Raw genomic sequence first — 9505 nt, forward strand, 5'->3', positions numbered from 1 at the left:
GGTGAGGGGGGGGTGAGGCGCGGACCAATGGGATCGCGGGACGCGCGGGCGCCGGGCGCGGGCCGGGCGCTGATTGGCTGCGGGCGAGTGTGGGAACGGCGGCGGCGGCGGGTTCACACGAATGGGCGCCGCCGCCGCCGCCGCCGCCGCGGCCGCCGGGCTATAAAAGGGCGCGGGCGAGGGGCGGGGGGCGCCGCCGCCGCACGCCCCGCGCCCGCCGCACGCGCCCCGCGCCCGCCGCCGCACGCGCTCGCTTCGCCCCCTCCGGTTTCTTTTTTCCTCCCCCCCCCCCCTTTCCTTCCTCCCTCCCCTCCTTTCCCTCCCCGCCTACCATCCCCGGTTCTGCCGCTCTCCCCGTCGTTCCTTCTTCCCGGTCGCTGCACCGTACCTCAGCCATGCCCGCCGACACGGGCATGGAGAAACCGACCGCCTCGCCCATCGCCGGCGCGCCCGCCAGCGCCAGCCACACGCCGGACAAGCCGCGGAGCGCCAGCGAGCACCGGAAGGTAAATGGAGGAGGAGGAGGAGGAGGGTGCCGGTCGGGGCGCAGCAACGGTGGCGGCGGAGCTGGATGGCGGCAAGCCCGCGGCCGTGCTGAGGTCGGTGATGGTCGGGGTTGACGGTCGGGGGCGGTGCTGGGGGTCCCGGGGCTGTGCGGGGGGCGCTGACCGGCTCCGCTCTCCCCGCAGTCCTCCAAGCCCATCATGGAGAAGCGGCGCCGGGCGCGCATCAATGAGAGCCTGGGGCAGCTCAAGACGCTGATCCTGGACGCGCTCAAGAAGGACGTAAGTGGGGCTGCGGGGACACCGGGGGGGACACCGGGCGATGTCCGGGCGCGGGCAGCCCTGAGCGAGCCGCTGTTGTCCCGCAGAGCTCGCGGCACTCCAAGCTGGAGAAGGCGGACATCCTGGAGATGACCGTCAAGCACCTGCGGAACCTGCAGCGGGCGCAGATGACCGGTGAGCGCCAGCCCCGGGGGCACCGGGCACGGGGACGGGGCACCGGGATCCCCACCGGAGATCGGGGTCTGCACCGGGAGCTGAGGACACGGGGTCGGGGATGGGAATCGGGAACCGGGGACAGAGAAGGGGGACGGGGATCCGGACCGAAGGCAGCGCACCGGGAACCGGGCTCTGCACCAGTGACTGGGGACTCAGGACGAGCTGGCGACAGGAGACCGGGACGGGGCTCCTTACCGGGAACCGGGGGCTGGGGACCGAGAACGGGGCTGCAGACCAGGGGTTAGGGGCAGGGGACCGGGAACTGGGCTGGATACCCGAGTTAAGGACCGGGAACCGGGCTGGACTCCCCGGGTCAGGGACAGGGCACCGGCAACCGGGGTTAGGGACAGAGGACCGGGCGCTGGGGACGGGGTACCGGGGCCGGTACTCCGGACCTGCCACTCACCTGCCGCCCCCTCCCTCCCCAACCCCCCCAGCCGCGCTCAGCGCCGACCCCACCGTCCTCGGCAAGTACCGGGCCGGCTTCAACGAGTGCATGAACGAGGTGACCCGGTTCCTGTCCACCTGCGAAGGGGTCAACACGGACGTGCGCACGCGGCTCCTGAGCCACCTCTCGGCGTGCCTGGGCCAGATCGTGGCCATGAACTACCCCCCTCCTCCTCCTCCCCCGCCGCCGCCCGCCCAGCCCGCACATCTGGCGCAGCAGCCGCTGCACGTCCAGCTGCCCCCGGGCGCGGCCGGAGCCGTGCCCGTGCCCTGCAAGCTGAACCCCGCCGAGGCGCTGTCCCCCAAGGTCTACGGCGGCTTCCAGCTCGTTCCGGCCACCGACGGCCAGTTCGCCTTCCTCATCCCCAACCCGGCCTTCCCGCCCAGCTCCGGACCGGTTATTCCTCTCTATGCCAACGCCAACGTGCCGGTGGCGGCGGGCGGCGGCTCGGGGAACGCGGCCGCCACCCCCTCGGCGTCGCCGGTGCAAGGCTTGACATCATTTGGGGGCAGCATCGGGCCGGCGTCGCAGGCCGGGAGTCCCGTTGGAGAGCGCAGTGAATCCGTCTGGAGACCCTGGTGACTTCCTCCGAGTCATTCCCCCTCTCCAAAAGCGACAAAAAGAATAACAAGGAACTCTCGTCGGCTCCGTTGTATGGAGCCCCTGTTATGTCCTGGGGTTTTTTAAGCAGATTTAAAGCAGAAAGGAAGAAAAGGACCTCGCTATGAACGTGCTATTTATTATTTTCAGAGGTTGGGATCTCGACTTGTATTTTTACTCCTTTAAAATGCCTTTATTTGAGATACTTTTTTTAAAGAAACGAACAAAAGGAAAAAATAAATGAGAAATAGTTTTGTAACGAATATTCAAAAAGTTATAATGCCAAAGTTGTTTGTATCCCGTTGGTCTGTGGGTGTGTGCGTGCCTGTGTCGAAGACTTCCAAAAACGAAAAGAGAAAAAAAATGCAGGTGTTTCAATAAAGGAACTCTTTGAAATAGATTTTTTTTTTTCCCTACCCTTTCATTTTGTTTGAGAGCGGGCAAGGACGAGCTCATCCTCTGTGTGCAAAAAAAAAAAAACCTAACTAGGACTGGACTTTATGGCTTTATTTAAGGATAATTGGAAGGGAATTGGGTAAGAAATTGGGGGGGAAAGCGATGGGGCTGAGGTGGGGGGGGGTTAAATATCCCCTGAGCTTTGCAGTCAGAAGAAGGATTCCCAAAAAAAACCTGCTGGAAGCTGAGCAAACCCCTGGAGCCTGCTACCTGCTGCCGAAATCCCAAACCCTCCGCAGCTTTTTCCCCTCCCTCGCACCTCTGGGGTGGGGGCGGCTGCCCAGGAGTTACTCCGGGGCCCACAAAAGCGGCGAGAGAGCCCGTCCCTATTGTCAGGAGGGTAATTAGGAGGTATAAAGGGTCTCATCGAGTATGCAGCGGGCTCTTTGGCAACTTGGGAGCCCTATTGAAGCGCCTGGGAACTCGGAGCTGAGGGTTAATGTGTGTCTTTTTTTTTCCCCGGCGCTCTCATTGACAGGGCCAGATAGACTCTGATACTCAATGCTGTTGTAAATTCAATTGCCTGGCCTCACAATGCCCACCTCATAAAAGAGAATAACTCGGGGTTGTGGCTTTTTCTTTGCCGCTGAGCAGGGGGACTGAGGAAAAGACAGTTTTGCCACCCATTCTGACTCACCCCCGGCACTTGAATCGTGGCCAAGTGGAAGCAATTGCAGCCTCTCGCACACGGAGAATGAGCCACTTCCAATTGTCACCAATTAAAAAGGGCCTCGGCGCGGGAGAAAAGACCATTAGGAGGGAATGCTCGGGGTGCCAGGCCGAGCTTTGTGCGCCCTGCCCCGAATCTGTGAGCCGGGGCTGTCCTGGAATCCGCAGGAGAAAGGCCAGGAGGTGAGGTGGGAGTGCCAGAGGCATCCCCCACCTTGCCTGGGGGTCTGGGAGATCCTGATTTCCCTGATCCCCCTTCCCGGGACCCTGGGGGTCTGTGGGATCGATCCCCCCTTCTCGGGACCCTGGGGGTCTGTGGGATCGATCCCCCCTTCCCGGGACCCTGGGGGTCTGTGGGATCGATCCCCCCTTCCCGGGACCCTGGGGGTCTGGGGGATCCTGATTTTCCCGATCCCCCTTCCCGGGACCCTGGGGGTCTGTGGGATCCTGATTTTCCCGATCCCCCTTCCCGGGACCCTGGGGACTGTCCTGGTGGGTGGGCAGGGGGGATGAGCCCGGTGGCACCAGCAGCGTTTCCCAGCTCAGAGAACGAGCTGAGATTTGCAGAGCATCCAACGACACAAACCCAGGCATTTTTTATTTTTTATCTCTCTTTTTTTTTTAAGAACAGAAATGCAATTCCATCCTTCAAGGTCTGCTCCCATTAACAACCGGGCTGCAGCTTCTGTGAGAGCAGGGCCTGTGGCTGTGTGCGCTGGGGGTATAAAAAGCAGATTATCGGCTCCTGAAGGCTTTTTACAGCTTCCTGATGGCTCAGGCGCGGCTCGATGAAGGAGCACAGGCTGCTCGGAGCCCGGTACCGATCCAGTCCAGCAATTCCTGCGCACCGCAGCGTGGGCAATCGATCAGTCTGAGAGCCCTCCATCAGCCGGGCACAACGAGGGATCCATCTGAATCAGGAGGTTCCCAGGAGGTTTCGTTATGCAATCACAGACATAAAATCATGTTACAGCAATTCTCCTCCATCCCCCACCGCCCTGCCCCTCCTCTTCTGTCTGAAGGAGGCTCGCAAGAGCAGATGAAAGCCTGGCTGTCGCCTGCCTGCAACCAAATCCCTCCCTGGGGCAGCCCCGCGCCCCCGGCCCGGCTCCCCCCGAGATCCGGCACATTCCCGGTATTGCCGGGAGGGCTGCGGGGCGCGGGCAGAGCCCAGCCCGCTCCTGCCGAGGGGCTCGGGGCGATGGCAGCAGCGCAAACACCGCCCGGGGACTGCGGGGGAAGCTGCTCTGCCTGCGGAGTGACAGCCTGGCATGTCACCGCCGTGTCACCTCAGCCCCCAGAGAGCCCCCAGAGCCACCTCTGCCACCTGCTCCGCGCTGGGCTGTGCCGCTCCAGAAATTCCAAATCCTTCCGAGGAAAGGATTCCAAATCCACCTCCTCGCTCCTCCACGGGCTCCAGGTGGCTCCGGGAGACGCTCAGCTCTGTCCCCTCCCTCATTGCTGCCACCGCCTCTGAGCTGTGCTCTGGGTGGCCTGACTCTTCTGTTATCTTGCACCCCGAGTGTTTCCACCGGGAGGTTTTTGTGGTTTTGATGCAGAAACTTCTGGCGCTGCGTTTTGAACTCCTGTGGCCGCACTGGCACCGGCTTCTCCCATTTCTTTACCAGCTCATCCCTTCCAGATTGTTCCCCTCCAACAGCAGCGCTGCCCAGCCCCTCCAAAGGCTCCCGAGGGCTTTTCCAGAGCCTTCTAAATTCGCCCTTACCCCTGTAAGGTGCAGGGAAAGAGCAAAGTGCGAGGCTGCCCAGAGGTGAAAGTCCAAAGGGATGCGATAAAGGCAGCCCGGAATTCCCGGGAATGGTGGAATGATCGGGGTGTGGTGGGGGAAGGAGAGCTGGGAGAGGGGGGAAAAATCGGAGATTCCTCCTCACGCGACCCGAGCTGGAGCAGCTGCGCCTCGATCCATGGGAAAGGATGTGGGGAGAGGTGTTAACGAGCCATTTCCAGCTGAACGGAGCCCGGGATGGAGTTCCAGGTGCAAAAACCGCTGGAATGTTCGGCGGGGGCTCAGCTGTGGCTCCGCAGCGCCGTGACCCCACGGGCATCCCGAGAAATCCTGTCCGGAGCATGGAAAGGCTTCCCCAAGCTCAGGGCAAGGAACCAAAGCCCTTCCCAGCTCCAGGGCCTGCCCGGGTCACCAGGGAAAAGGAAAAACCCCTGGAAAATCACTGGAGGTTCTGGATGAGCCTTTTCACCTTCCCAGCTCCTGGGCCTGCCCAGGTCACCAGGGAAAAGGAAAAACCCCTGGAAAATCGAGGTTCTGGATGAGCCTTTTCACCTTCCCAGCTCCTCTCCTGATGCCTCTGGATTCTGCTTCCCAGTTTCCCACCGAGCAGGGGGTTGGGAGAGCTTCAAGGCTCCTTTCAACCCGACCCACTCCGTGATCCTGTGACACTTTCTGGGATTGTCCTCCTGCCTCCCACGGCATTTCCCCACCTTCTGCCCCCAGCAGCCACATCTGCATCCCTTCCCTGCCCTGAGGGAGCGGGCAGCACAGGAGGGGCTGGAAAAGGGGGCACAGCCACCCCTCCCTTCCCACATTCCCACTTTTCCCACATTCCCACATTTCCCACGGGAGGTGGAGAAGGCTCACAGAGGGACGGGGAACTCCGGGGCTGTGTCCCTGATATTCCAAAGGCTCCTAATGAAGGGATGAAGGCATCCCCGAGCCCCAGGGCGGTGACTCGGGCAATCCCACAGCCGGCCCGGAGCCCCGGGAGGAGGAGGAGGAGGAGGAGGAGGAGGAGGAGGAGGAGCGGGAGCCCGGCTCAATGGACGCGGGCAGCTTTCCTCGGGCTGTTAAGCTGATTAATTGAAATGAAGTTCCTCCCGAGCCTCGGCGCGTTCTTTGAGGTCAGGGTCACCGCACTGAGACGCTTAATCAGATCTTCCCATTTAGCCCCTCTTAGCCTGGCAGGGCTGGAATGCGGCCCTTTCAAAGCCGGGCTCTTGGCGCCAAATTCCTGCTCTATCTCCCTCTCCCATTCCATGGGAGCAGCACATCCACCATCGGGAAGTCAAATCCACCGCCGCCGACCCGGCTCAGGTGAGGTTTCCACCGCCGGGGCCGGCGAAGGGAAGGAAATAAACCATCAAACCAGCGGGTTGATGCTGGGGGTGTGGAGCCTGTGATGCCCGGGCTCTTTTCCATCTGCTTTTTCTGTGGAAAAGCAGAACGGGGAGCAGCAGAGCTTCTCCCAGGCAAATATTTGTAAACAGCCTGGTTTCCAGAGGAGGGGAGGATTCCAAGGCCGAGCACAAAAATAGAGCGGAGCAGATGGAGAAGAGCCCCAGAGCCCGCGGAGGCTCAGCAGAGGCAGCTCGGAGCAGCCCGAGGGGGTTTTGGCAGCGTTTGGGGGCTCAACCAGCAGCAAATCCCCAGCTCGGGGGCTCGGCTGGGATTTCCCAGATCCTCCGGGAGCACCGCGGGCAGGGGAGGGGATGCTGAGCTGCAGGGGTGAAGGCAAAACCTTCCCCAGACCCCAAAATCCTTCAGCAGCAGCAGGAGCTGACTCGAGCTCCGGTTCTGGAGGCAGCCCCTGGTTTGGAGGTTGCTCACTGAAGCTGTTTCCACGTCCAGAGAGCCCAGGATAAATCAGGATAAATCCAGGCTGCCCACCCGGGGCAGTTCCCAGGTTTTCTCTGGGAAGACAAAACGGGATCAGCTGGGAGAGGGAGGCTCAGATTGTCACCTTGGGTTGGTGTCACTCCGTTTCAAACCTGTCCCCTCGCATAGGAGGAGCCCCAAAAATTGTACTGAACCCCATTTTCTCTTTGGGAACCCCAAAGCAGAGCCCTGCCCCAGTGGGACTCCCGCTGTGATCCCAGGGTTTTTCATGGAACAATGGAATGAAGCCACGCTGATTTAATCCGAATATTGGCATTTTTCACCCTTCCTGCTCCTGTTCCAGCTCCCCTGAATGCTCCTGGTGCTCCCACGTGTGGGATGTGGGCAAAACTGAGCTCCTGGGGTCTGCAGGGTCCCCTTTGATCCTCCAGCATCCCAGGATCAGGGGGAACAAATCCATGTGCTGAGCAAAGCTCCTGGTGGCACCCAGAGAAATCAGCACGGGATTTTTTTGGCATGCATTGCTTTCTGAGCAGCTTCCCCCACTGTAATCCAGCTGGGAATGCTTTCCCCTCTGTGCTGAGCATGGGAAGCTCCGTGGTTTTTTTGGGGGAGCAGGAGGCAGAGCAGCACCCAGCCCTGGGAGAGGCCCCAAGGTGCTTTATTTAACTCCCTCAGCCACATCCACTGCCGGGTATTTTTAGCGGGCACCAAAGGGCACCTGCAGGGCAGGAGGGGGAGCTGGGCAGCCTTGGAGCAGCTCCACGGGATGGGAAAGGGTGAAATGTCCCTGGCTGGGCTGGTGACACCGCCAAGGTGACCTGGGGACAGCCTTTCAGAGCCGGGGTGTTTACAGGGCTTGAAGTGCCCTGGGGGAGCTGCCCGTGCTCCTGGCACAGAGATTCGGGAGGGACAAGGTCAGAGCAGGAATGAGGCACAGAGACATTCCAGGGAGCTTCTCCCTTCTTTCCCATTGCTTTTCTTCTTTATTTCCCATTGCTTTCCTTCCTTCTTTCCCATTGCTTTCCTTCCTTCTTTCCCATTGCTTTCCTTCCTTCTTTCCCATTGCTTTCCTTCCTTCTTTCCCATTGCTTTCCTTCCTTCTTTCCCATTGATTTTCTTCCCTCCTTCCCATTGCTTTTCCTCTTTCTTTCCCATTGCTTTTCTTCCTTCTTTCCCATTATTTCTCTTCCTTCTTTTCCATAGTTTTCTTCCTTTTTCCCCTTTTGTTTTTCTTCCTTTTCCCCCATTGCTTTTCTTCCTTCTTTACCATTGTTTTCTTCTTTTTTCCCCATTGCTTTTCCTCTTTCTTTCTCATTGCTTTTCCTCTTTCTTTCCCATTGCTTTTCTTCCTTCTTTCCCATTGATTTTCTTCCTTTTTCCCCATCGATTTTTTCCCTTCTTTACTATTGTTTTTCTTCCCTCCTTTCCATTGCTCTTCCTCTTTCTCTCCCATTGTTTTCTTCCTTCTTTTCCATCGTTTTCTTCCTTTTTCCCCATTGTTTTTCTTCCTTTTCCCCCATTGCTTTTCTTCTTTTTTCCCCGTTGCTTTTCCTCTTTCTTTTCCATCATTTTCTTCCATCTTCTTCATCGTTTTCTTCCTTTTTCCCTGTTGTTTTTCTTCCTTTTCCCCCATTGCTTTTCCTCTTTCTTTCCCATTGTTTTTCTCCCTTCTTTTCCATCATTTTCTTCCTTTTTCCCCCCACTGCTTTTCTTTCTCCCCACTATTTTTTTTCCTTATTTCCCACCGTTTTTCTTCTTTCCCAGCACTGCTAAAACCCCTGGCTGAGCTCTGCTCTGAAAGCCAAGGAATCCTGGCAGATCCTGAGCAGGATCATCGATTTTCCTCCCGTTCTCTTCATCCCGCCTCGAATTCCCCCCCCCATCACGAGGAGCTCGGAGAGGGGATGGAAATTCCCATCCAGGAATTGCTGGGAGCCAAACCCACCCTGTGCCCTGTCAGATCCCATCTCCCGGGCGGGCAGGGATGTGCAGGAAGGGCTGGGATGGAGCTGATAATGAAGGGATGCTGGAAGTGTCCCAGTGCTCCCTGCCAGGCCGGGCTGGGATGACACATTCCGAGATAACAACCCCGGGCTGTCACTCAGGGCCGGCGTGGAGCAGAGCCTGACGTGACAGCTCTGCCTGACAGCAGCTCTGACTGACAGCTGCAGGGATTGCAGCCTCTGCAGGGGCAGCAGGGCTCCTCTCCAGCTGGACACGGCCTTTGGAAGGGTTGAAAACCCCTGGAAAAACCAGGGGAGGTTTTTGGGCAGGTAATTAATTCCTGCTGGGAATGTTCGGGGCTGGGCTGTGGGAGCTGTTGGGGTTTCCTGGTGGAAATCCCAAATCCTGGAGGTTCTGGTGTCACATCAGAGATGCTTCTCCCTCTCAATTTCCAGGTCTGGCTGCTCCCCAAAATCAGAGCAGCCACCTCTGTCCCCTCTGCTGTGTCCCTGCTCCTTGGTCCCCTTTGTCCCCAGCTCTGCCAGGGGGACAATTTGGGGAGCACAGAATTCCCTGGAGCAGCTGCTGCTCCTGCTCCTTTTGGCCCCAGGGCTGGAGCACAGCTCAGAAGCTCCATCTGGAATCCTGGCTTAGAGCAGGGAGTGCAGGGAACCACGGAATCATGGAACCCCTGAAGCTGGAAAAGAAACTCCCTGCGTGCCACCACCAGCCCAGCACCGCCAGGCCGAGCAGGGCACTAAAAACTGTCCCCAGGTGTCACATCCACCTGGTTTT

General features: G+C 59.1%; 1 protein-coding gene and 1 long non-coding RNA gene across 4 annotated transcripts; one reads left to right on the forward strand and one right to left on the reverse strand.

Annotated features, from left to right (window-relative positions):
• Positions 1 to 264: 264 nt before the first annotated feature.
• On the forward strand, positions 265 to 2449 carry HES4 (hes family bHLH transcription factor 4). 2 transcript variants are annotated; one of them, XM_050982652.1, is made up of 4 exons: positions 265 to 599; positions 690 to 785; positions 872 to 959; positions 1439 to 2449. In XM_050982652.1, exons 1-4 carry the CDS (start codon positions 396 to 398, stop codon positions 2029 to 2031), a joined length of 981 nt encoding a protein of 326 aa, XP_050838609.1. In that variant the 5' UTR covers positions 265 to 395; the 3' UTR covers positions 2032 to 2449. The 2 variants fall into 2 exon arrangements, with proteins under 2 accessions (XP_050838609.1, XP_050838610.1); XM_050982653.1 differs by having other exon boundaries at positions 265 to 506.
• A 1316-nt stretch (positions 2450 to 3765) lies between these two features.
• LOC108962835 (uncharacterized) lies at positions 3766 to 4926 on the reverse strand. Of its 2 annotated transcripts, none has more exons than XR_001991549.3 (2): positions 4502 to 4926; positions 3766 to 4085 (listed from the first exon to the last, which is right to left on the reverse strand). It is a non-coding gene; the product is annotated as an uncharacterized LOC108962835 (long non-coding RNA). The 2 variants fall into 2 exon arrangements; XR_001991550.3 differs by having other exon boundaries at positions 4493 to 4926.
• Between the last annotated feature and the right edge of the window lie 4579 nt (positions 4927 to 9505).

The sequence above is a fragment of the Serinus canaria genome, chromosome 21 (genome assembly GCF_022539315.1).
Source record: "Serinus canaria isolate serCan28SL12 chromosome 21, serCan2020, whole genome shotgun sequence".
In the NCBI taxonomy this organism is placed as follows: Eukaryota; Metazoa; Chordata; class Aves; order Passeriformes; family Fringillidae; genus Serinus; species Serinus canaria.

Coding starts and splice junctions, on each gene's coding strand:
- HES4 (XM_050982652.1), top strand. CDS start 396: ATGCCCGCCGACACGGGCATGGAGAAACCGACCGCCTCGCCCATCGCC. Junction 600..689: donor AAGCCCGCGGCCGTGCTGAG/GTCGGTGATGGT, acceptor CTCTCCCCGCAG/TCCTCCAAGCCCATCATGGA. Junction 786..871: donor TGGACGCGCTCAAGAAGGAC/GTAAGTGGGGCT, acceptor GTTGTCCCGCAG/AGCTCGCGGCACTCCAAGCT.